Here is a 26,701-nt window from a genome sequence, read left to right on the forward strand (position 1 = left end):
TGTTGTCAAAAGTCTCAGCTAGTAACCCAGGTTTCCGCTTACGTACAAACCTGGGTATACTTAGTACTTTCTTAGCTGTGATTTTTTTTTTCAGATAACTTCTTCCAAAAGCATTGATTAATAATCTGTCAACCATTGGTAAGTTATCTGGCAACTATTGATTAGTTATTTGTTATTCATTTATGGATTTACAAAGTTTAAAAGTCTTCAGTATGTATGAGACACTATGTTCTGGGGTTACAAGTATAAATCAATCATGGGTCCTTCAGTAAAAGTGCTGACTTTGTAATAGATGAAACAATTTCTCTAACTTTAAAATCTACTGTCCTAAGGGTTTAAGTAGAAGAGCCTTCTTAAGTTTGCATTGGAATGAAAAGAACAAGAACAAGAACAAAAAAAGCAACTCTGCTTTAACAGTGTTTCTCATGCTAGGCACTATTAACACTTTGCATCAGATAATTCTTTATTGAGAGGACTGTCTTGTATATTATAGGATGCTCTACACCCTAGATGCCAACAGCACCTCCCTTCCTCTGCAGTGATAGTCAAAAAGTTCCCGAACATTCCAAAATGTCCCCTGGAGGCAAAATTATCCCGTATTGAGAACCACTGACTTAAAAGGAAAATAAAGGGGTCATTGCAGGCATATGTAATAACAATTAACTTGTCTCCTAGTGATGGTCATTTAATCATTCAGGGGTTTTGTTTTGTTTTGCTTTGCTTTCAGTATTTTGCTGTTACAAATAAAGCTATAATAAGCATACTTTCTTTATATACTAGAAAAATACACCTGTAATGGTAAATGTCTAAAAACGATATTGTAGGGTCATAGGATGTATGGATTTAGGACATTGATGTTTCCAAAATGCCCTCTAAAGAGACTGAAAAGATAGCACTACCTATACTACTTTATTAATCATTTTTCTTTGAATAGACCCAATTTTTAAATATAAATAATATCTATAAAATTATGGTTTTATATGATAGTATATATATATATATATATATATATTTACTTTTTTATTGTGAAATACAACATATATACAAAAAAGAATGAATTTCCAAGTACATTTTAACACATAATTATATAACAGATTTTGACATTTGGTATGGGTTACAGTTCCACAATTTTCTGTTTTTTCTTCTAACTTCTCCAAGACACTGGAGAGCAAAAGGACTATCAATATATTGATTCAGCAGCCATATTCATTTGCTAAATCCTATATTCCCTATTATACTCTTCCTTCTCTTTTTTCTTTTTTTTGGAAAAATAACATATACATAAAAAAGCCATAAATTTCAAAGTACATTGCAACGATTAGTTGTAGAACAGAATTCAGGGTTTCGTATGGGTTGCAATTCCACAATTTTAAGTTTTTATTTCCAGCTGCCCTAAGGTAGTATATAAATTTTTAATACACCTGAAATAAACACATAAATAGTAAATTAAAAAAATTCCTTTACCTACAACCAAAAATCGCCTCATGCCAAATATTGGGAAACATGTGCTGTAGTCTACCCCCTTCATTTCAAAGATGAGGTAACTTTGAAGAGAAAGAAAAGGCTCTTTTAAGCTTACCCTGGCCTGTATATAGTCAATACTCTTTGGATACTTATATTACTCACCAACTGATTTTATTCAAGTCATATTTGTCTAATTCATCTACAAAAAATATCATGGAAAATATGGTCAAATACCTTGTTAAAACAAAGCAATTGTGTCTGTGATCTTGCCTTCATGTAGGCAAGTGTTATAAAATATAAGAGGAGTCGCATTGCTATATGGCTTTTTTGAGTTACCCAACTAAAAGACAGTTGTATATGTTTCTAACTTTGTGTGGACAGAGGTTTGGCACTTACGGAGGGATATTTTCTAAGTATCCAAGTGGGTTTATAAAAGTAAAATTCAGATAGAAAGCAATGACTGTGGTTTTTGCAGTAAGCACTTAAGAACGATATGGCACACTGATTTTCAATATAATCCTCATTCAGCATTTTACTATCCATCATCTGCTATATACATGGAGAGTCATAGTTGCCAACTATTTGGCACGGTCATCCCTGAATGGAGCAGAGGTCATTCCTAAGCATCCATTGTGATATCTTGGCATTCCTCGCAGTATCATCAGTCACTTCCACAGGTATGGAGGGTTCAGGTCCTAGAATGGTTCTTGCCATACCCACTGGAGCAGAATAAGAACTTAGAGGACTGACACAGGTGCAGGTGAATGAGGTTCAGATTGCCAGGGAAAACTGGGTGCACTGATGGCTACAGCACTAACAATTGGTGTCCGTGGAAGAAGTCTGGGTGAAAGGGCACTAACATCGGAGGAAAATTCCATGATGGGTTGGGGAGTGGGGAGACATATAAGTAGAGGGAGGCAGATATTCCACATCAAGGAGGTCTTAAAAAGTAGTCAGTAAAGCCCAAGGCCCTATGATGGAGGAAGCCTGGCAAGACTGAGTGAGGACTCAGTCCTTAGAAAACTACTGGAGTGCTAAGCAATTTACAGAAAAAGAAGAGAAACGAAAACTGAGACCCAGTAACAGGAAACACATGAGCTGGTAATTGAAAAAGGTTTAAGAACTTGGTCATCACTTAGAACCATACAGGGAATAATCCAAACAAAGGCACAAGTTATTGCCAAGCCTGATCACGTGTCAATCTCAGGAAGCTTAATTATCTCTTGTTGAGGTTAATGTTTGCCCAAGGAACTGAGTATGGCTTTGAATGTGGAACTTCAATGCAAGTGGCCCCAGTGTTGATGCAGAACAGGAATTGGATCTCAAGTCTGTTTAGCAACAAAACACATGTTTTCCCACTGTGTCCCTCATGCTGCTTCTCTTAAAGAAAGAAATATACTAGCTCTGGTGATGCCATCGATCTGGTCACTAGACTATAAGCATCTTAACCACCATCATGTCTAGAATGCCTAGTAGGGTGTGGCAGATGCTCAGTGAATGTATGTTGAGTACATAGAGGAAGGTGAAGATTTATCAATAAATGGAGACATGTTCTATGTTGGGTGGGGTAGTCCACCAAGTTTTGGCAGAGTTTCAGTGAAATAACCTCAATCCCAGACATTCTATACCATTTATAGCTTTCATTTCATGGTTTCTAAATGAACTTACAGTAGAAAAAGAAAAAAGAGAAGAAAATAGGCTTTCCTGGTTTCCTCATATGGAAATGAAGGATAGAGGTTATGAGGATTTTGACGAATAGTCATTGTTAATTATTTATCATGTTGACATTTGGTTAGTACCTCAGTGTCCTGTGGATTAGGTGAGTGAGGGTCGGTCTCTGAGAGGGTGGGCATGTTGGGTACATGAGAATAACTGATTTCTGGTCTTCCATCACTGAGATTCAGACTTTGAAATATAGGACCAACTCATATCTGAAACCTCTGTAGCAGAAAAAGAAAACTGGTGGCTCATAAAACATCTGGTTTGCAGAACTGTTTTGTTCATCTTTCCTATTGATGTACTTTAAAAAAATGGCTCTTGGGTGTCTAGAATTGTATTCATCATGTTCCTTAGGTTCATGACATACTCTCCCCATTTGCTCAATGATTGTTGAGTTGCAAAAATTCAGATGTTTGCTTTTCCTTCAGAAGTCAAAGAGTCTACAAACACTGGGTCTGTTTCCCAATGTGGCAACCATTAGCAACTGCTTAGAAGTGCTGGCCCTGATGGTATCAATTTCTTCTGTCTCCTGACCATGAGGCTGCATGTCAGTAGATGTTTATCACTAGGCTTTATTCTTACAATAAAGTGTGGAATAAACTGTTTTACTGTGCTGCCCTTCATTTATTTTCATTACTTGCTTGGTTGAATGTCAGCATTTGAATTTGAGAATTTTGTTCTACTGGCAACCCTTTTGGCATCTCTAAGGCTTCCATTCATTGAGCACCAAAGAAATGTCTTTTTAAAATTTTTATTGAGGTGAAATTCACATAGCATAAAATTAACCAATTGAAAGTGAATAATTCAGTGGAATTTATTATATTCATAGTGTTGTGCAATCACCATCTTTATCTAATTCCAAAACATTTTCATCATCCCTAAAGGAAACCCTGTATCCATTATGCAGTTTTCCGCATGCCTCCCTCCCTTCAGCCCTTAATAGCTGCCAATCTGCATTCTGTCTGTATGGATTTACCTATCTAAACACTTTATATAAGTGGAATCATACAGTGTGTGGCCTTTTTATTTGGTTTCTTTCATTCAACATAATGTTTTTGAGGTTTGTCCATGTGATAGCATGTACCAGAATTCATCCCTTTCTATAGCTAAATAATATTTCATTATATGTATATACCACAATTTAAGTATCCATTGATGGATATTTAGACTGTTTCCACCTTTTAGCTACTGTGAATAATGTTGCTATGAACATTGGTTTTCAAATACTGATGCTGAGTCCCTGTTTTAAATTATTTTGGATAAATAGGAATAGAATTGCTGAGTGGATTTGCTAATTTTATGTTTAACTTCTTGAGGAACCTCTAAAGAACTAAGAATTGTTCATACATTATCTCTTTCATAAGATCTATTAGCTCCACTTTTCAGATGTGGAAATTGAAGCTAAAAGTGGCTAAGTAACTTGCCCAAATTCATGAAATTTCTATATGATGACTCTGAGATCCAAACCTTGGCCTCCTCGAGTCCAAGTCTAGGACTTTTAAACTTTATATCACACTGCTTCCTCAACCAATAATCTCATAACAATAGAATGAATGCTCTTATGCAGTATTTCTCCCCCATAATCAGCCCTTGGGGGGCGGAATACCAGGAAAAGGGATTGAGCACTGCCCTGCCCCAGCATGCACAAACACGGACCTCTACTCTGCCATTGTCAGTCCAGAGCTGATGCTTTTGTTGACTGTGAGAGCTACAGCTGTGCTGGAGAGGGAGGATAGGAAGGGCTGAGGTCACCACGACTCTGGGGCAGCAGCTCATAAATCACGGACCTTGGCACTGGATTGAGTGGGTGTATAGTTGGGCTAATCTAGGGTTGTACATGGGGGCGCTCATATAACAGGGTTCGAGCTTTGGCCTCACAGCTTTTCAGCTCATCGAGATGGGGAGGCTGCTGCTGTGGGTTGGTGAGTGTGGCAGGTCCCACCCTCCACAGAATCACTCAGCTCAGGAGGTATCATCTCTCTGGTGCCTGAGAGGGCAGCCTGGGACTCAGGGCACCTGGATTAGGTAGAGGTGGAATAGTGCATAGTGTAGGGCCAGAGATGCCCAAGGAGGAGTGATGAGAGCAGTGGTTCTTAAGCCTGGTGCTACATTGACCAATCTGATGCTTGGGCCCCACTTTAGACCAATTAAATCAGAATCCCTGGGGGAGGGGCTGGAAAGTCAATACCTTTTAATGTGCAACCAAGGGTGAGAATCACCAGCCTAGAGTTTTTGCTGGGACTTCTAAAAATCATCGTTGTTCCTGTGCAAAGTGTGTTTGTTAGAGTGAAAAGGATCTAGTTCCACTGGCTAATTTGAGAGAAGTAGGAAATGAGTAGATGGTGTGTGTCCCATTTATGTCTGTGCATCTGGATTTGTGCTGACTGGTGGGTGCATGTGCCAACTGGAGAGTGTGCTGGGCAGGCCCCTCTGCACTGGGGGTTCTCTCTGTGTGATCCCTTCCTTTGTCTCCTGCAGGGTTGATTCTTGTGCTGAAACACCACAATGGTAAGGACATTGAGTTCTTCTCTCCAGAACAGAGGAGATTCTCCAGCTAAGTCCTCTGCTGAGTCCCGTTGCAGCAACCTCCTGTCCTGGCTCCTCTCTTGGGGGTTTTGATACAAGTCATTCAGCAGAGGAGTTCTGGTCATTTGCTGCTTGACAGTCACTCACTGTGTGCCAGGATCCAGACCTGTGGGTCATTTCTAACCTGGATTTCATGTGGCCTCCCTTTTCCCCTAAGACCTCAGCAGAGAGAGAGGGACCTGGGCCTTACAGCAGCTTTGGTGGGAGTTTGGGGTGGGAGGAAGGGAGTCACTGTGGCCTGCTCTGGGGAAGCTGAGCTCCACACTTGAGCTTGGTCTCTGCCAACTAACATTTGTTGTCCCCTGCTAGGTGCTGCCTACAAACTGGTGTGTTATTTCACCAACTGGGCACGTAGCCGCCCAGGCCCTGCCTCCGTCTCACCCCAGGATCTGGACCCCTTTCTCTGTACCCACCTGATATTTGCTTTTGCCTCCATGACCAACAATCAGATTGTTCCTAAAGATTTCCAGGATGAGAAAATTTTCTACCCACAGTTCAACAAGCTCAAGGAGAGGTGTGCTCATGTTGGTTATGGGGGTTGTGTTTTCAGATTTACAGATTAGGACTATTTCTTTTGCTAATTGTCAACCTTCCTCTGATTTTTCCTGTGCTGTCCTCTCAAACGCTGCTCTGGAAATGCCTTCTAACTTAAGAACTCCTGGTGGATAAGCACCCTCAGCTCTTTTTGGCTTTCTTGTATTGTAGCTGCTCTTGTCTCTGCCTGGAATGCCCTTCTTTCTTCTGTACCCAGAAACCCCCAATTCACCCTTTAAGCTCAGTTTCAAGGATTTCATATATTAATGCTGTTAAGGCCTAGAAGAGGGCCTAAACCTCAGTAATGCTTGTGGTTTCTTAAAAAATATTTTCTTTCTTTTAGTAGAGAAAGAGACTTACAGAAAAATCATGCAGAAGGTACTGAGCTCCCTTATATTCTCTCTCTCTCTGCTCTTCCCTCCCCACTCCGCCCCAGTTTTCCTTATTATTCACAGTTTGCATTAGGGTGGTAATTGGTGAAACCAATATTATTATACTTTTGCTATTCACTATTGTCCATAGTTTTCAATAAGGTTCACTGTTTGTGTTTTATAGGTTTTTAAAATTTTTCTTCTGGTAACATATGTACAACCTAAAAAATGTCCCTATTAACCACTTTCAACTCTACAAGAATCAGTGGTGTTATTGGTATTCACAGGGTTGTGTTACTATCACCACCATCTACTACCAAAACTTTTCTGTCACACCAGACAGAAACTCTGTACCAGTGAAGCAATGAGGCTAGTGCTCTTATTACCATCTGTCACTTTCAACCCCCCAACTTGCTCTTCAATAAATGGGACAGGATCTTCTACATCTTTGTATCCTCAGTAGCTATGTCGGTGCCTGACATACAGCATATGCTCAGTAGGTGCTATTTAAGTATTCTTCTTCCAAGAGCTCCTGGGTTCTTTCTCTTTTTAAGGAGAGCTTGTCTGTGCATTAGCAGCTGAGATGGGCAGGGGAAAGAGTCCATGTCATCAGATTACAAGCTCCTCAAGGGCAGGGAACTTGTGTCTCATGCACTGTTGTATCTCAATCACTTAAAGCAGTCATTGGCACACAGTAATTTCTCAACAGACATTTTTGAATAAGAAAATGAATGAAGAGACATTTTAGACTATTATTTTATTTGTTCATGGAACTATCATAGATATGTGGTGGAGAGCTTGGTGGAATTTATACAGACTCTGAGTTCCTGGGCCTGTGACGACTCTTGCTTTGATTGTTTTGGTCTCTCTTTCCTGTGCTCATTTCTTATCTTTTCTTCTCTCTCTCTCTCTTTTCCTTCCCCTCAACTCCCATCTCCTCTACTTCCCATTACACCCCAAATAAGTGAAGCAAAAGACCACTGATGGTAGTTGCCCATGGGAATGAAGACACAGCTTCCAGATCCTTTCTCTCTCTCTCCCGCATTATAGGAACAGTGAGCTGAAGACCCTGCTGTCCATCGGGGGGTGGAACTTCGGCACGTCAAGGTGAGACTTTTCTGTTCCATCTTCTCTCTGAGGTTGGGGGTGATGGCAGTTGAGAGGGTGGAACCTGCAGGCTAGAATGAGGGAAAAACCAGCCTGGTCATGGGGAGAGCAAAGCTGATGCAGATACTCTTGAGTCCTGGCCTGGCCCTGGGAGGGTGTGGTCGGGGAAATCCCAGCAGGTAGAGAGACTATATGGGACACTTGCAATTGTTCCCTTGACCCTTCACCAGAAGCAGAGATTTTGTTTCAGAAGGAGAAAGTACTGTGCAGGACGAGAAGAAAAATCCTTGAACCTCAGAGGATCTGGGTGTCCTCACTTTACAAATGGAGCCAATAATATCAACCTCAAAGAGTTGTATTGGATGCAAGAAAGTGACAAAAATAAAATGCTAAGCTAGACTTCATGCCTTGGCACATGGTATGTGGTCAACACATGGTAGCTGCTCTTATTAGCACTTCACCATCCACAAGGCATGTGGAGATTACAAGCTGCCTTTCTATTTTCTGAGGAAACCTTTCCCTATTTCATGGCTGAGGCCTAGGGCACAGATCATGGCTTTCCTTCTTGCATTAGGGGAAATGAGATGGCTGAAATGGAGGCCTGGATGCATGGTGGGGGGTGAGGGAGAATGGGAGAGGATGAGGGTTAGGAGTATGAGGGATTGGAGATTGGAGGGGTGGGGAGTATGAAGGGCACATCTTGTAAAGGGCCTCCAAGTGACAATGGAGGAAGGACTCTTTGTGGGACTTTAGGCCATAACTGGCTCTGCCCAACCCCTAATTTCACCACTTCTCCAACGACCACTTTTTAAACACTTGTTATGTGCCAGATGCCATAAGGCAAGGTGCTGTACACACATTATCTCATAAATATTCAGAAGAAGCTTGCAAAGTGGTTGTTGCTATTCCAAATTTGTAGAAAAAGAAAACCAGAGTCAGAGGTATTCAAGACCTTGCCAAGCTCTACCCAGATGTCACAAGAGATCACCCGGCTGGGAGGAGGCAAACAGATGATAGAATCCAGGCCTATCTAATTCTGAATCTTTAATTTTCTAACTGTTACACACAGGACTAGCCCAGACTTGCTTAAAGTTCAGCTCCAATAAGTAAGAATTTTTTCAATAGTATCTTTACTACGGAAGAGAAAAATAAACTAAAATAGGAAAAAATAAATCAAACAAGCAAATGAATAAAAGAGTGATGAGTAAATGAACAAAAGAGTAAATAAGCCAAAGCTCATTGTCAGAGTACATGCCCCTCATGCAGCCCAGGTCTCGATCAGCTCATATATCTTTCTGGAAGTGCTGGTCCTTGACTCATGTTCTTTACCCTAAATCCAGTCAAGGAAAGAATGTTGGTGTTAGGATCGGTCTTAGAAATTAAGTAGTTATGCCTGAGAAAAAGGCAGAGTGAAACAAGATGCCTGGTCAGCCACCCACCATGTTTTGAAGGGCAAAGCTGGACTGAGCCAGGTCTCCTGAACCTAGGCTGTGTTCTTTGTTTTATCTCTGCTGCTCCCTGGGACAGGGACAGCACTTGGGTTTCAAGAAGATTTGAGTGTTTCAAAGGTCTATCTTCCTGTCCTCCAGCCACATCTTCCATACCCTCAAAAGCACATGAGCTAAGAGGCTTGCAAGAGGTTGTGATTCTGTAGGCAGCAATCCTTGCCTCACCCCTTGGTCTCTTCGCAGGTTCACTGCTATGTTGTCCACATCCAACAACCGTAGAAAGTTTGTTGATTCTGTAATATCCCTCCTAAGGACGCATGGCTTTGATGGTCTTGATCTTTTCTTCTTGTACCCTGGACTAAGAGGCAGCCCCAGTCATGACCGTTGGACTTTTCTCTTCTTAATTGAAGTAAGGCCAGCCTGGCACCTCCAAAATCGATATGATCTTGGACATATTGGGGTTCAGGGCAGAGGAAGGGGATAAGGTTGGGGGTAGGGGCAGGAGAGAGGTAGCAGAATGTTCTTCTACAGCCATCATCCTAAAGGTGTTGGGCAAAAGAGCTACCAAGCAGGAGTCCTGTGGTTGCTCTGTCTTCTGTCTGCATCTGGGTTGGGTTCAGCCCTCTTGCCTAAGTAATGCCTCTTCTGAGTAGCCTCCTGGACTCCCTCAGGTAGTACTACTATGAATTCTGGATTCCTGAGGCTGCTGGCCCACCCCTCTATGAAATCACTTTCTCCTTTGGCCCATTTTTGCCTCTCCTGTGAGCCTGCAGGTAGAACCCGCGTCTGACTCACATTTTAATCCCCAGAGCTTGACTCAAGGGTGCTCAGTAAATGTTTCTCAGATCATACACGTCTGTTTACAAATCTTTGTCTGTCTCTTGTTCCCTGACTCTCTGTTTTATCTGATTCTCTGTATCTGTATCTGTCTCCTTTTAGGAGCTCCTGTTTGCCTTCCAAAAGGAGTCAGTGTTCACCTTGCGCCCAAGGCTGCTGCTCTCGGCTGCTGTCTCTGGGGTCCCACATATCATTGAAACATCTTATCATGTGCGCCATCTAGGAAGGTGAGTGGATGCTACTCTGGGGCAAAACATTGGAGGGAAGGAGGCATCTCAGCACCTCTGAACTCCAGAGTTGCCCCGGCATTGTTCCTGGGCTCTCCACATCATGCCCTAGTTTAAATGTAAAATTGCAGGCTGGGTTGAGGAGCACAGGAGAGAACAAAGATTAACTCCATAATACCTTCTTGCTTTCATTAGAAGATCAAAGGAAGGTGATGTAATGCCCACTTCAACCCCTCCCAGCAACGCCATCACAGGTAGCTTCTTCTGCATAGCCTATTACTGGGTCTCACAAGGACAAAACCCAGTGGGTCGGGTCATTGCCTTCTCAGAGTACAGTTGCTTTTAATGTTTCTTTTTTATTGTGAAATAGAACATATATACAAAAAAGCAAAGAATTTTCAAGTACATTTTAATAGGTAGTTATAGAACAGATTTTAAAGTTTGGTATGGGTTACAGTTCTATGATTTTTCATTTTTTCTTCTAGCTGCTCCAAGACACTGGAGACAAAAAGAAATACCAATATAATGTTTCAGCAGTCATACTCATTTGTTAAATCTTATCTTCTTTGTTATACTTCTCCTTCTACAAATATACAAAAAAGCAATACATTTTAAAGTATATCACAACAATTAGTTTTACAACAGAATTCAGAGCTTGGTATGGGTTACAATTCCGCAATTTTTGGTTTTACTTCTAGCTGCTCTAAAATACTGGAGACTAAAAAAAAAAAAAAAAACATTAATAGAATGATTTAGCATTCACACTCATTTGTTAAACCCGACTTTCTCTGTATAACTCCACCATCACTTTTGATCTTATCCCCATTCTTTAGAGGTATTTTGGCTATGCCCATTCTAACTTTTTCATCTTGGAAGGGACTGTCAATAATATGGGATAAGGGGATGGAACTAGTTGATGTTCTAGAGAGGCTGCATTTCAGGACTTTTTAAAATCTGGTCCAGGATCCCATCTGCAGGTTGTAGGTTTTGGAGAGTCACCCTAGTGCATGGAACTTTTGTAGAATCTTATATAATGCCTTTGGTATTCTTTAGGATTGGCAGGATTAGTTTTGGTTGGGGTTTGGCAAATTGTGGTAGGTAGCAATGTCCAGCTGAACCGTACATAAGAGTGACCTCCAGAGTAGCCTCTCAACACCATTTGAACTCTGTACCTTATTTGTTACATTTCTTTTTTTCCCTGTTGTCAGGGTGGCATTGTTGATCTCATTGTGCCAGGGCAAGGCTCATTCCTGGAAGTCATTTCCCATGCTTCCAGGGAGACTTTCACACCTTGATGTCATGTCCCACATAGGGGGAAGGGCAAAGATTTCACTTGTAGAGTTGGGTTTAGAGAGAGAGGCCTCATCTGAGCAACAAAAGAGGTCCTCCAGAAGTGACTATAGGTAGGCTAAGCTTCTCTGCTACCTACATAAGCTTCACAAGAACAAGCCTTAAGATCAAGGGCTTGGCCTATTGATTTGGGTTTCCCTAATGTTTGGCACAGTATCCAGAGTACATGTTTAGACATACATTGTGTAGTGATTGCCAATTAACAACCACTGCCACAAAAACAAAAACAGGGTGCCTAATCAGACCCAATTTTCTGAGCACAAGTCTCCATATAAAATTACAAAGTCAGACAGAAAATGGCTCATAAATCTTTCTGGGCATGCTGGATCTGGGCTAATCTTCTTGAACCTCAAGAATCAAGTAGTTGCAGATGGCAAACTGAGGCAAATGCAGAAAAAAATACAGGGAGGTGTTTCTGCAGGGGATTACCTTAGGGAAAGCAGTCTCAGTGTGGGGAAAAATGGGAAAGAGAGTTCAGCATAGAGATTATTATGATGCTCTGGAAACCAGGCAGGAGAAGGCGACCTGACTTCACCCAGCCAAGTGAACTTAGGCAAATTTATTAACCCGTTCCTCAATTTAAAAATGGAGACAGTTACAGTATTTACCACATAGGGCATTTGCCAGATTAAAATTAAATTAGATAATCAATGTAAACCCTTACACCTGTGACTATTAAGTGCTGAATTACACCTGTAATTGCAGAAGCTTTCTGGAAGAGGTGGGTTTCAATGGCTCCTCGAATGGTAGAAGGACAGAAGCTTTTTTGCTCCTATGATATTCTTTGCTAGGACTTCCTATCATCCTATGAGATGTGGTTCAAATATGTTGCTTTCTTTGGCACTATCCCTGACTCACCTAGGCAGAGTTAGGCTCACTTACCTTCGGACTCCCAACAATTTATTTATGCAGATCTCTTATATTGGTCCTAACTGTATTTGTTTTCTTCCTGCCTAGGCTGTGACCTTCATGGATACTTCTGCATACTTCTGATGCACAATTGACCTAACAAGCAGTTTTTTGTAATGGCAGCATCTCAAGTATATGGCACAGGCTGGGCAGACCCCACAGGAAGAAAGGAGAGGGAAGCTTTTGGGTGATCAGTGCACAAGTTGTTGTTGTCCTGGTCTGATTTGAAAATCTTTCTCTTCTTCCTGCCCCTTCCAGACTCCTGGATTTCATCAATGTCTTGTCTTATGACTTCCATGGAAGCTGGGAAATGTTCACAGGACACAATAGCCCCCTGGTATCTCTTGTTGGAGACCCCAAATCTTCGGTAAGAACAGAAGAGATCTCAGATGGTCCAGACATATGCCTCTGAGCCCAGGCTATTGCCTATTAGTGAAAAGGGGATGGGTGGGGGTGGGGGGCCTCTTTTCTTCTCACTTTCAGGCATATGCCATGAATTACTGGCGAAAACTTGGGGCACCCTCAGAGAAGCTCATCATGGGGCTCCCCACCTATGGACGTACCTTTCATCTCCTAAAAGCCTCTAAGAATGGGCTGAGAGCCAAAGCCATAGGACCATCATCTCCAGGAAAATACACCAAGCAAGCTGGCTTCTTGGCTTATTATGAGGTGATGGGAAAATGATCTTTCAGTTGGGGCTTCTTTACTCCAACCGGGCAAAGGCAAGGACAAGGGCAAGACATGGTTGAGGGCTAGAGACAGGGTGAAGAGGTAGTTTCCTGGGGCAAAGGGAACCCACTATCTGCAACATTCTCCTTTTCTTTAGGGGAAGTTATTTGAGTCCTTTGTGAGAGATAAGTCGCTGGCAGGAGTCTGAAGGGAGAATAATTTTCATGCGTAAAAGGATCTTAAATGATACAGAGGTCACTTCTGACTTACAGTGTGGTCTAGTTAAAAAACATTGCTATTTGCAACATATACTATTTCAAACATATTCAAAGTAAAAGAATAGTATAACCTCCTCCCTACTACCTCCATATACCCATCACCCATCTTCAATGTTGAACAACTCTTGGTCAACCTTCTTTCATCTCTGGTCCCTGACTTCCTCTTTCCTCACTACCAGATTATTTTGATGCAATTACAAGACATCCTCTTCTATAGGTTCTCTTCCCTCTATGCCAACTCCACCCCCATCTGAAAACACATGCAGAGAAAACACATGCATCCAAGGGAATATAAAACAAGTCAATCAGAAGCGTAAGAGTGTTGCAAGAGGCTGTAGGGATCTGGAAAAGTCTCATGGAGCAGGTAGAGTTTGAGCAATTTTTGAAGCACAGAAAGAATTCTGATGGGCAGGAATGACAAGATGGGAAGATTTCCTAAATGGAGGGGACAGCAGGTATAAAGGCACAGAGTGCATAGGGAGTGCCAGATGGAAAACTATAGCCTTACTTTAGGTGGTAGTGGAGTTGCCGAATGTCTTCCTAATCTCTGCATAGTGTTGGATGGATGGAGACATTTTTCCATTAATTCTAAAGAAATATGATCATGAGTGGTAGCACAATTGAAATAATATTCCTGAAGGACATTATGGATCAATGAGATTTTTATAGGCAAGACCTTTAAAACACAAAAACAAGTGGCTTAGACATTAACTTCTGTAGCACAACTTGAACACCTCTGTTACTTTGCAGCATATGGTTTCTAGCACAATGCTGAGTACTCAGTAGACACTCAAATACTTGGTTGATTGTGACAGTCTCATTCCTGGCTTTAAGACTTTCAATCTATTAGATGTTCCAAAGCTAGTTTGATAATTACCTATGTGGGAAAGTTTGTGCTGAGGTCCAGTGAACAGAGGAGAGACTTGTTCACAAGAACACTTTGAAAAAGATACAGGTTTGGCCAAGGGTCAGTATTTTTGTATTATTTACCAAACCTTCACTTGGTTTATTAAGGAAGTTACCCACTTCTGGGTTCTGTCTCTCTTTCCATCTTGGACAATAGAGGAAGGGCTGTGTAGTGACAGGAATTTATACGGAACAGAGAGGAAATCTTTCCTGAGAGGTTTCTCCACTCCCTCTCTGGTCTACCTTCTCCTCACTTTCTGATGAGAAATTGTTGGTATCTTTATCCCTCGGCAAGGAAGAAGTGTGATTACTAGTGCTTCTCTCCATACTGCTTCATGGAACTAACTTTGTGATCCTCCTGGCAGATTTGCTCCTTTGTCCAGAGAGCCAAGAAGAACTGGATTGATTATCAGTTTGTCCCATACGCCTACAAGGGGGAGGAATGGGTTGGATTTGATGATGTCACCAGTTTCTCTTACAAAGTAAGACCCTGATTCTTTCATGCTACAGCATGTAGCTTCTCTCTGGGATCCTGCTCTGTACAGTGTGTGCATGTGTATGTATGTGTGTGCATTGGGTGGAGGGTGAAAAGGGCATGATCAATGGATCAGGTGAGCTTCAGGAATACCTAAACTTTAGTCCTAACTGGAGTTTCATAATTCCATCCAGTCCATCCCCTTTATTTTGAAAGGAAGAAATCTAGATTCTGAGAGGAGAGATGACTGCTCTCATTTCACACAGCTTTTTTTTGTGTGTGTGATAACCTCTTCTTTTCCATTTGGTCCACATGATTTTATAACAGAAAAATACCAATACAAGGTAGACCATGCTACCTTGGTTTCAATGAATATCACCTATGCATGGCAGAGGTTGCTCAATGAATATCACCTATGCATGGCCGAAGTTGGGTAGTCAGGGAAGCCTTCTCAGGGAGATGAGCAGAAGGAGGAGATGATGATATGGAGAAAGGCTTAAAAGGTACAGAAAACTTCTATTATGTTCAAAGAAGGATTGGGGTGGATCAGAGACTTTTGGTAACTTGTAAAAACAAGGCAGTAAAGGAATGGGTAGACCAGTTTATGGGTGGACTTGAATGCTGGTGAAAGTATTTGCCTTTCATCCTGTGGCATTTTAAGGCAAAATCAGGTTTCTGAGAAGGTGTATGACTGGCAAGTTTGAAACATTTGGAACCTAACCATGACTACTCCCTCCTTCTCATATAAGCAGTATTTTATGAAGTTTAGTACGGCAGGGTTTTTTTTTCTTTTTAAAAATATTTTTATTGAGAAATATTCACACACATACAGTCCAAACATATTATACAATCAATGGCTCACAATATTAACCCACAGTTGTGTATTCTTCACGATGATCGTGTTCAGAACATTTGCAACACTCCAGAAAAAGAAATAAAAAGAAGAAAAGAAGAACTCATACACCCCTTACCCCTCCCTCTCATCAACCCACAGTATTTTAACCTACCAATTTTTTGGCCTTTATCTTCCACTATTATTTATTTATTTATTTATCCCCCCGCTCTTTTTTTTTTTAACTCTTCTGCCCATACCCTGCATAAAAGGAGCATCAGATACAAGATTTTCACAATCACAGGGTCACACTGTAAAATCTTTATAGTTATATGCTCTTTTTCAAGAGTCAAGGCTACTGGAACACAATCCAACAATTTCAGGTACTTCCCTCTAGCCACTCCAATACACCTTACACTAAAAAGGGATACCTATATAATGTGTAAGAACAACTCCCAGGACAACCTCCCAACTGTGCTTGAAATCTCTCAGCCACTGCGACTTTATTTTGTCTCATTTCTCTCCTCCCCATTTTTGTCAAGAATGCTTTCTCATCCCAACAATCCTGGGTCCCAGATCAAGTCAGGTCCCATGTTGCCATGGAGATTTACACCCCTTGGAGTCATGTCCACTTGGCAGTGGGAGTGGGGGTGGGCAGTGTGTTCAATTGCTGAGGTGGCTTAGACAGAGAAGTCACAACTAAGCAACAAAAGAGGCTTTTTGGGGGTGACTCTCAGGCACAATTATCAGTAAGCTTAGCCTCTCCTTTGTAAGAATAAGCTTCATAGGGATGAGCCCCTAAATTGAGGGCTCAGCCTATTGAATTAGTTGCCGCCACTGCTTGAGAGAATATCAGGAACTCCCCAGATGGGAAAGTTGAATATTTCCTCTTTCTCCTCACTCCCTCAATGGGTCTTTGCAAATACTTTTGTATTCTCTGCCAAATTACTCTGGGATATATTAGGGTATTACACTAACCTGTACAAACCAAGATCACACACCCTATTCAAGATTCCATGTAATTATGGTGTTCAGGTAAATTGACAATACGAGTTAGATTAGATGATGTGCTAAATCTGGCAGGTTTTTATAGTGAATTGAAACAAAGATGACATGCTCCAGTGGTTCCTGAATCTGCCATCCTGAAAATGTCACTAATGTTATTACCCCTCCTTGCCCTCCTTTACAGATGAGGCAACTAATACATTGATGGGTTACATAATTTTTTCAAGGTCACATAGTTAATAAGTGAGAGAGGTTTGAATCAATCCATTCCATACCCCTAACCACCCTCTTCTATTGTCTCCTTGGAATCTATCTTGTTTTTACCATTGTCCCCAGTCTGAAGTATGGTCAGTAGAACAAATTGACTGACTGCTGTTTTTATAGGCATCATTCATTATGAAAGAGCATTTTGGGGGGGCCATGGTGTGGACACTGGACCTGGATGATGTTCGGGGTTCTTTCTGTGGCACTGGTCCTTTCCCCCTTGTCCGTGTATTGAAGAATCGCCTGTTGGAGGCTGGTAAGTAGCTATGACTAGTAAGCTGGGCTGGAAGTTAGGTGGCTGCACTGGGAGGGTCTCTTCTGCTAGGTCTAAAGGCTGAAAACTCTTACTCTTTGTTGAGGCAACATGACATTGAGGGAAGGGAATAAGCTTTGATGTTAGACAATCTGTTTTCTAACCTTGGTTTAGATACTTGTTCCTCATTTGACCTCCTTGAGCTTCATTTTCACTTTCTGTAAAATGAGAATTGTCCTTATATTTACAACAGTATTATAAGACCTAAATGAAATATGAAATGAAAACTGTGCTGGCTCATAGTTAGCATATATGTTGGTTTATTTCCCTGTTGATTGCCCCTGCTTTCATGGGACAAAGACCAGAAAAGGGAGTTAGGTTTCTTTTGATAACTTATTTTTTTATAGTCGATGATGTCCTGACAGTTAAGAGCTAGAACTTGGAATGCTAGAGCTCTAACATCCTTACAGATGGTTTATAATTCTCATTTTATGTCTAAGGAGACTGGGGTTTAGAAGGTGAACTCTTTAGGTAACACAGCTAATCGGGGTGGAGATGGCATTCTAATCCATTCTTTAAAGCATGCATTTTCAGTAGCCTCCTCACCTTCCACTTTGTTCCTGGTGCTCCTTGAAGTTAGGAATTAGGCCTTAGGATCAAGATCTTTTTGATAGTACAGGTAGGGAGACCAAAGTGAAGGCTTAAGCACAGGAAACTGGCAGGCTCCCTTCTGGGGCCATTCAACAGAAATGTAGCAAATCCACCGAGTGTCCATGAGTGCTTGGGACCATGTTAATATGGTAGATGTGATGGGGGAGTGGGCTTCTTGTGGTAGGATTTCATCCATGTCCTCTAGCAAGAGCATTATGAAATCTCTCAGTTCTGGATTTTGGCAAAGCTATTTCAGCCCTGGAAAGGCTCTAGTCCTAACCCTGCCAGTAATTAATAGAACTAATAGGATGGGAAGGAAGAAGTAGGATTCTCATCCTTTTCTAATGATTTTCTCCAGAATTCAGCTCAACTCCTTCACGACAATCTTGGATCTCATCATCCGTGAGCTCTTCAACAACTGATCCTGGAAAGCAGACAGTGACCAAGGCATTGACCACTGATTTTGTGGTTTATTCCCTAGGAGAAGAGACTGTGGCCACTGAGATCCATACAAAGTATGAAAATATGACTACCATCCCCAGAAGTGATAATGTGACATCTAGAAGGGAAACTGTGACCCCTGGGAAGCTTATTGTATCTCTAAAAGAGGGGACTGAGATCCCTGGAGGGACAACCATGACCCATGTAGGTTATCAGTCTGTGACCCCTGGAGGGACGGCCATGATTCCTGTAGGGACAGCTACAACCCCTGTGTATCTTCAGACTGAGACCCTTGGAAGGATGACTGTGACCCCTGGAGGGAGAGCTTTGACCCCTGAAAAGGTGACTGTCCCCTCTTGGGAGAGGACAGTCACTTCTAATGGGCAGACAATGACTCTAAGAGGGGAGAATTTGATTTCTGAGGTGGACACTCAGATGGATGACCTTGGTCTTCAGGTAGAAGCTCAAAGCACAATGTTGTCCTCTGGCCCTGGCACCCAGCTCCCAGAAAATACAACCCTTGCTTTTTTCAACCATTTTGTTTCTGTCGATGGGAACCATTCTACTGATAACTCTGTCCTCTCTCCCTAATATTAAAAAAAAACCCAGACAGCTCTGCTGTAGATCAAGGAGTCTAAACTCTGTGGGTGGCAGAGGCTGGGGAAAGCGCTCATTTTTTCTTATAGATTATCTGAAAGAAGCTGCCTGTTCCCAGGTGGTCACAAGCCATTCATGGGGCAAGGCAGGCATCAAAGCCAAAATGCAGCAATCTATTTTCTGTTGAATAAATGGGAAACACAAGAATCTATATAAGTTCTCTGAGCTTCTTTTTTTGCAATCCAGTTGTCAGCTTTCCCTCTTCAAAGTCACATTCCTATACTGCTACTTTTGGACAAAGGGTGTCCAAAAAAGTGTTTTTCAGTGTGGGTCATGTGCTTGCCTCTCTGTCTTGAGCAATGGTCACTTCACTGTTGGTCAGAGTCAGAATCTCTTCTAGATCTGCTTCCCACAATCTTCTAGGGGGCTGTGAGAAGGTGGGGGAGTTGAACTATCCAATTGTGTTCTCTGCTTGGTAAAATGTTAACTGTCCCTGAAATAACACCTACACCTATTCCCTATTTCTTTTATAAGAAGTGGTTGAGGGGATGGCAAAATGCAGTCTTTTTGTGTTACTTATACACTTCTCCTAGGTCCTTTCCAGACACATCAATTCCCTCATATTTAACAATGCAATCTACTCAGGGAACATTTTTCCTGGGCATGACTGAATCTCAAAATACACTGGACCAATTTCTAGTCCTCCCTTCTAGGAGCCAATGTACTTTTGGAATTGAAGCCTCCGGATCTTTAAAGCAGAGGTATCAAGTTAAAATACCCACAGGACCAGACATTTATCATAAATTATTGAAGCAGGTTAAGGGTATGTACACATATTTGTAGCCACATGACCACATGCCCATTATACCACAGTATAATTTATAAAGCAGTTATCCATTGCTTCAAAGCAAACCACCTGCAAAACTAAAAAACAAAACAATAGTTTATTTAGCTCATATTTCTATGTTGGCAGTTTTGGCAGGGTTCAACAGGGTTCAACAGTTTGTACTGGTCTGGGCTGATCTTGGTTGGAGTGACTCATGCATTTCAGTTAGCTGGTGGGTTAGGTTGAACTGGCTGAGTTTCCCTGGCCTTAACTGGGTGTCCGGGGTGATGGAGGTCTCTTTCCATGTGCTCTCTCATTGTTTAACTGGATTGCACAGGCTTGTTTGCATGTTTGAAAGCTCCAATAGGCAATTGCTTTATAAGTCTCTGCTTGAATCATATCTACTATTATCTCATTGACCAAAGGAAGTCAAATGGCCAAGTCCAAAATTAGTGGGGTAAGGAATTATCCCAGTGGATACAGAAAGGCATAAAGAAACTGGAGGCTATTATTTGAATAATCTGTCACACAGCTCAATATTCCAATACTCAACAGAAGCTAAAAGGTGTGTATATGTGTGCATACACTTGCAATTAATAGTAAAAATATTGACTTTAAAGCACTAAGTAAAATATCTGTAGTTGTATGTGGTCCATGGACAGCAGTTGTGACCCTGCACTGAATCAAAGGCTGCCACATTTGCCTTAAATTCTAAACGGATAGAGATGAGTTGACATTCAATTGTGGACAATGGGTTGTCATAGGTTTCTTCTCCTACTTGTTGTGCAAACCCTATATTCATCTCCTAAAAGATTGGTGATTAGATATTTAATTACTCATTCTTAGAGTATTGATAAAGGATAGAGGTGTAGCCTTCACCATTACTCCTTTACGGCAATAAATATTTCTGATGAATCTTTATGATTTGTTTTGTCTTATTTTCTGCATACACTTTATTCAAGGGTAATAAATACCTAGCAGTTTGAATACCAGCAATATCTAATTTATAAGCTTCCCAGAGCTTATCTCTTAGTTTCAAAACTGATTGGGACTTCTAACTTTATCACTTACCCCAAAACATTTATCAATGGACAGTCAAGGTCCTTGCCTATACTAACCATGCTTTTTAGTTGCAGATAATGGAATCCACTAGAGCTAGTTTAAAAAAAAAGAGATTTATTAAAGAATATTAGAATTTCTAGGAGGACCAGGAAACCAGGATGGGATGACGTACTGCTAGAAAACAACATGTCTGGAAGATGTGGATGATTCTATTAAGCCATAATGTTAAGAGTCTTCTATTTTACTCTTCTTGCAAGCAAGTTTCAGTGTGTGTGTGTATGGGTGTGTGATTGACATAAATACAAAATTTGTAGGTCAGAAATGAGGGACTTTATGAATAACAGCAAGAGTTAGAACAATATCTTGTGTCAGTAACACAACCTACAATCCCCCAAGGAGATGTAGGGAGAGCCGGATTGTACCTGCACATGAGTAGGGTGCACTGCAAGGGAAGAATCCTGAAACTAGAGTACACTGATCTTGAGTTGCAGCTGACCTTCCCATTCTCCCCCACCCCTCCATTGCCCCGAGACAGAAATCTATTTCTAGCTTGAAAAGCTGTTTGCTATTCAAGCATATCGGTAAGATAGTCCAAGATGTACAAAATTACTAGACCCACGGAGAAAACTCTTGAACTTGTCAAGCGGTTACCCCACTGTCATCACTACATGCAGCTCAGCATCTATAATGTTGGAGAAGTGATACTAGAATCTGAGCCACAGCTTCCCCAGAAGACTTGGCATTCCCCATGCAGCCATCATCTTTATTCCATTCATCATTTTCTAAGTCTCCTGTGGGTACAACTTGCTTGACAGAATCAAGGCTGAATATGAAACCATCACTGCAGGGATTCTGAGATGTGTTGCTTTAGCTTGTCAACCTATAATACAGGAAAGCACACTAGAGGGAATTAGACTGCATGTTGAGTTAGTGGTAAGGATCACTCTTTAGTTACCCAACATACATATACATACACATCCTTCTCCTACTAGAGTAACTAAACAACCACAATTGCAACAAAAATGCCTTCACCTGGGTGGGCCGCGGTGGCTCAGCGGGCAAGAGTGCTTGCCTGCCGTGCCGGAGGACCCCGGTTCGATTCCCGGCCCCAGCCCATGTAAAAAACAAACAAACAAACAAAATATAATAAAACAAGAACATGTTTAAAAATGTTTCCCTTTCTTCTTCCCTTCCTTCCTTCCTTCTCTGTCTTTCCTTCCTTTCCTCCCTCTCTCTTTAAAAAAAAAAAAAAAAAAAAAAAAAAAATGCCTTCACCTAACACAATGCAACAATCCATCCTCCCAATGAAAACTTGATCACCTCTTTCCAAAAGGGAAGAATCCAAATCTCCTCAGTGACTGTGTCCATCTCTGAGTTATGTTCTTTCCTCTTCTAATTCAGTCACAATCCTGTCTTGCTATTTTGTAGTGTGTCAGATATATTATACCACTCACTATTATCAACTTAGCCAAATAAAACAGCAGGTGAAAGAGAGAGGGAATACACACACACATGCTTTTCTGTAATTGGACACGTCATAATGATTAGTTAGTATTTATCACTTCATCCATTCTCTATTCCAAGTACCCAAGTATCTTTCACTGCAGAGAGCACCTCGGCTGGCTAATTCCAGGTTTCAGTTGTGTGAACTCTGAGAACCACTCTCAGCTGCCAGCATACTGAATGCTGTAATATCCGTGTTGCACTTACATCCACAAATCAAGTCCAACATAAAATTATGTTTCTGCTTCAAGGTCTGGTACCCTTAGAATCACTCTTACATGTATAGGCTAGGTTTTTGCCATTACACATTTGCAGAGTTACTATGGTATCTATTTACACATACTATGGTATATAAGCCTTCTCCTCCTAAGTTCGGTTTTGTAATTGCCCCCCTCCCTGAGGCATATTGGGGCATATTAGAACATACTAGGATCTGATTTTGGTAATAAGAATGAGACAATGAGAGGTAGTAAGGATGGGACATGAGAAGAACTAACATCTTCTTATAAAGTCACTTCTTTAGGTAAGGTCATCACAGGATCTTCAAGCAATTCATGAACAGCTAGCTTCTTTAGTCAGACAGGTAGGTACATAAGCACTTTCTTTCTGGTGATAATTTAATTAACTATTTAAGTTACTTATGCCTTTCTCTTCTGATGCCCAACCCCATAATGTTAACTGAATTCTCACTGCCTTAAAATTCAACTAAATTAAATAACCAATCCTAGATTCTCATTGTCTTAAAGATTTGTCATCTACAACCATTTCTGGTATCAAACCATTTCTGGTATCAAATACTCTGACAGCTAAGGTTCTTAGTTGTATCTAGTAAATCCACTGTAAGTAGTTCAGGCAAAAGGAATTTATCACAGATATTAAGGACACAATGAAAAGATGCTCAACATCATTAGCCATTACGGGAATGTAAATCAAAACCACAATGACACACCATTTTATACCCACTAGAATGGGTATGAAAAGCAGAAAATTACAAGTGCAGAGGATGTGGAGAAATAGTTAACTCATTCATGTTTGAAAGAATGTAATATGGTGCAGCCACTGTGAAAGACAGTTTGGTAACCTCTGAAAGTTAATGACCATATAATCTAGCAATCCCACTTTTAGGCATACACCCAAAAAAATTGAAAAGAAGGAATTCTAATGTATATTTTCACACTGAAGTTTATAGGAGCATTATTTACAATTGCCAAGAAGAAGGAAGCAACCCAAGTGTCCTTCATCTCAGATTTTTCCTTCTAGTTGTTCCGGAACACTGGAGGCTAGAAGGAATATTTATATATTTTTATCCCACAACTGACTTTTTGTGAAAAATAACATATATGCAAAAAAGCAATACATTTCAATGCACATCACACCAATTAGTTGCAGAATAGATTTCAGAGTTTGGTAGGGTTGCAGATCTACAATTTTAGGTTTTTACTTCTAGCTGCTCTAAGATACTGGAAACTAAAAGAAATATCAGTGATTCAGCAATCATACTCATTTGTCAAACCTGATCTTCTCTATACAACTGCACCATCACCTTTGATATTTCTCCCACTCTTTAGGGGTATTTGGGCTGTGCCCACTCTAACTTTCTCATGTTGGAAGGGGCTGTCAGTAATATGGGTTTGGAGGATGGAAGCAGTTGATGTTCTGGAGAGGCTGGCCCCTCTGCATCCCAGGATTAATCTGGTTTAGGGACCCCTCTGGAAGTTGTAGGTTTCTAGAAAATTACCCTAGTGCATGGAACCTTTGTAGAATCTTATATAACACCCTAGGTGTTCTTTAGGATTGGCTGGAATGGTCCTGGTTGGGGTTTGGCAAGTTATGACAGGTAGCAATGTCTGACTGAAGCTTGTGTAAGAGTGACCTCCAAAGTAGCCTCTCGACTCTATTTGAATTCTCTCAGCCACTGATACCTTATTTGTTACATTTCTTTTCTCCCTTTTGGTCAGGATGGCATTGTTGATCGCACAGTGCCAGGGCAAGGCTCATCCCTGGGAGTCATCTCCCACGCAACCAGGAAGACTTTTATCCCTGGATTTCATGCCTCACATGGGGGAGGGCAAAGATTTCACTTGCAGAGTTGGGCTTAGGGAAAGTGAGACCACATCTGAGCAATAAAAGAGGCCCTCTGGAAGTAATTCTTAGGCATACCTATATGCAAGTTAAGCTTCTCTGCTATGTGCATAAGCTTTAAAAGTGCAAGGGCTTATATCAAGGGCTTGACCTATTGATTTGGGTGTCCCCAATGTTTGATACAGTTTTAGGGGTTTTCCTGGTGGTAAAGTTTAATAGTTCTGTACTTTTTCTCCCATCCCTCAAGGGACTTTGTCAATACTTTCTGATAATCTGCTTACTATCCTCTGGGATGTATCCAGGCATTACATTAAGCTATACAGGATTAAAAGCCCTCATTCTTATTCTGGGCTACATATATTTGGATTGCTTAAATGATCTATCCACACAGTTTGAGTTAGACTATGCGCTACAGAAAATTTAGGTTTTGGACAAAGTAAACCTTTCTTTCTTTGGCTTCAAAGAGTAGATGAGGTTCTAAAATATAGACAAGATCTTTCTTTCCCCTGTATTCTGAATTATCTTAATCACGACCTGATCAGCCTGACTCTTATCTCTAAGTACCAGGTTAGACTTATATAAAACTGCCTCTCAAAATCCAGCCCCTGTTTTCTTATAAGCATTTTCTAAACAAGACCATACAATAATAGCTCCTTTGTTTCTAGATTATTTTGCCTCACTAAATGTCTCACAGGTTCATTCACAACATTGCATGCCTCACAACTTAGTACCTTTTTGTTACAGCACAATATTCGATCACACATATATGTCATCCTTTACCAACCTACTTCTCAGTCAGGGCATTCTTCAGCCACCTCTCTTCATTAGGCATCATGTGTAATATCCAAGTCAACAGTTCACAGCACTTTCAATTTTAGATGATTTCATTTTTCCCAAGAGAAAAACACCCAATAAACACACCCTCATCAAATAAAAAAATCTAAACCTCCTCTTAACTCTTGTCCCTCCCCCCATTATTTACCCCTGGTGTTGCTGTGGCACTGTTGATGTTTTCCTGTTAAGCATAGCCCATAGCATGCAATGACAACTTCCCCCATATCCTGAATTTATACAGTCTTTGTACAAGATTCATACCTTTGAAGTAGTTCATGCAAGAATTTATTTATATTTGCAGTGTTAATAAATGGGATACATAGATCTATACAACCCCTTTCAATCATGCTCACCTTCAGTATGGTAATATTACTTATAGACCCACTAGAGAACTGCCTTCAGTTCTGTCTATTCCCTTACATTGGAGTTCAACCTCATTAGCTAATGGTTCACCCATCTTTAGCTTACGTGTATCTCCAGGTCCCCTATATTCTATATTTTAAGCCTCTGATTTTACCTTCACCATGTTCATAAAAGTGGAATTGTACAGTATCTATCCTTTTGTATCTGGCTTATTTCACTCAGCATTATGTCCTCAGGGCTCATCCCTCTCGTCCTGTGCTTCAAGACATCATTTCATCTTACTGCTGCATAATATTCCATCATATATATATACTATACATCATATATATATACTACATTTTGTTAATCCACTCGTCTGTTGATAGGCACTTGAATTGTTTCCAACATTTGGTGATTGTGAATAATGCTGCTGTGAACATCAGTGTGCAAATGTATGTTTGTGTCACTGCTTTCAGCTCTTCTGGATATATACTGAGTAGTGGTATTGCCAGGTCATAGGGCAACTTGATATTTAGTTTTCTGAGGAAACACCAGACTGTCTCTCATAGTGGCTGCACCATTATGCATTCCTACCAGCACTGCATAAGTGTACCAATTTTTCCATGTCCTCTCCAACATTTGTAGTTTCCTCTTTGTTTACTAATAGCCATTCTTATAGGTGTGAGATGGTACCTCATTGTAGTCCTGATCTGCATTTTCCTTATAGCTAATGAAAATGAGCATCTCTTCATGTGCTTTTTATCCATCTGTATTTGCTCTTCAAAAAATGCCTATTCATATCTTTAGCCCATTTTATAATTGGGTGTTTTTTTCTTTCGTTGTTGAGTTGTATGATTTCTTTATGTATACGGGATATCAAACTTTTGTCCAATAGGTGATTTTCAAATATTTTCTCCCATTGAGTTGGTTGCCTCTTCACCTTTTTGACAAAGGTTTCTGAGATACAAAAACATTTTATATTGAGGAGTTCTAATTTATCTATTTTTTCTTTTGTTGCTTGTGCTTTGGGTGTAAAGTTCAGGAAGATGCCTTCTATTACTAGGTCTTGAAGATATTTCCCTACATTTTCTTCTAGGAGCTTTATGATACTAGTTCTTATATGTAGGTG

At 40.8% G+C, this 26,701-nt stretch overlaps 1 protein-coding gene across 1 annotated transcript; it reads left to right on the top strand.

Annotated features, from left to right (window-relative positions):
• Positions 1 to 5,080: 5,080 nt before the first annotated feature.
• On the top strand, positions 5,081 to 18,955 carry OVGP1 (oviductal glycoprotein 1). Its single transcript, XM_077119463.1, has 11 exons — positions 5,081 to 5,105; positions 5,662 to 5,691; positions 6,079 to 6,283; positions 7,725 to 7,781; positions 9,473 to 9,638; positions 10,169 to 10,293; positions 12,811 to 12,919; positions 13,036 to 13,221; positions 14,771 to 14,887; positions 17,102 to 17,237; positions 18,244 to 18,955. Exons 1-11 carry the CDS (start codon positions 5,081 to 5,083, stop codon positions 18,915 to 18,917), a joined length of 1,830 nt encoding a protein of 609 aa, XP_076975578.1. The 3' UTR covers positions 18,918 to 18,955.
• Positions 18,956 to 26,701: the final 7,746 nt, after the last annotated feature.

Source organism: Tamandua tetradactyla, chromosome 11 (genome assembly GCF_023851605.1).
Source record: "Tamandua tetradactyla isolate mTamTet1 chromosome 11, mTamTet1.pri, whole genome shotgun sequence".
NCBI lineage: Eukaryota > Metazoa > Chordata > Mammalia > Pilosa > Myrmecophagidae > Tamandua > Tamandua tetradactyla.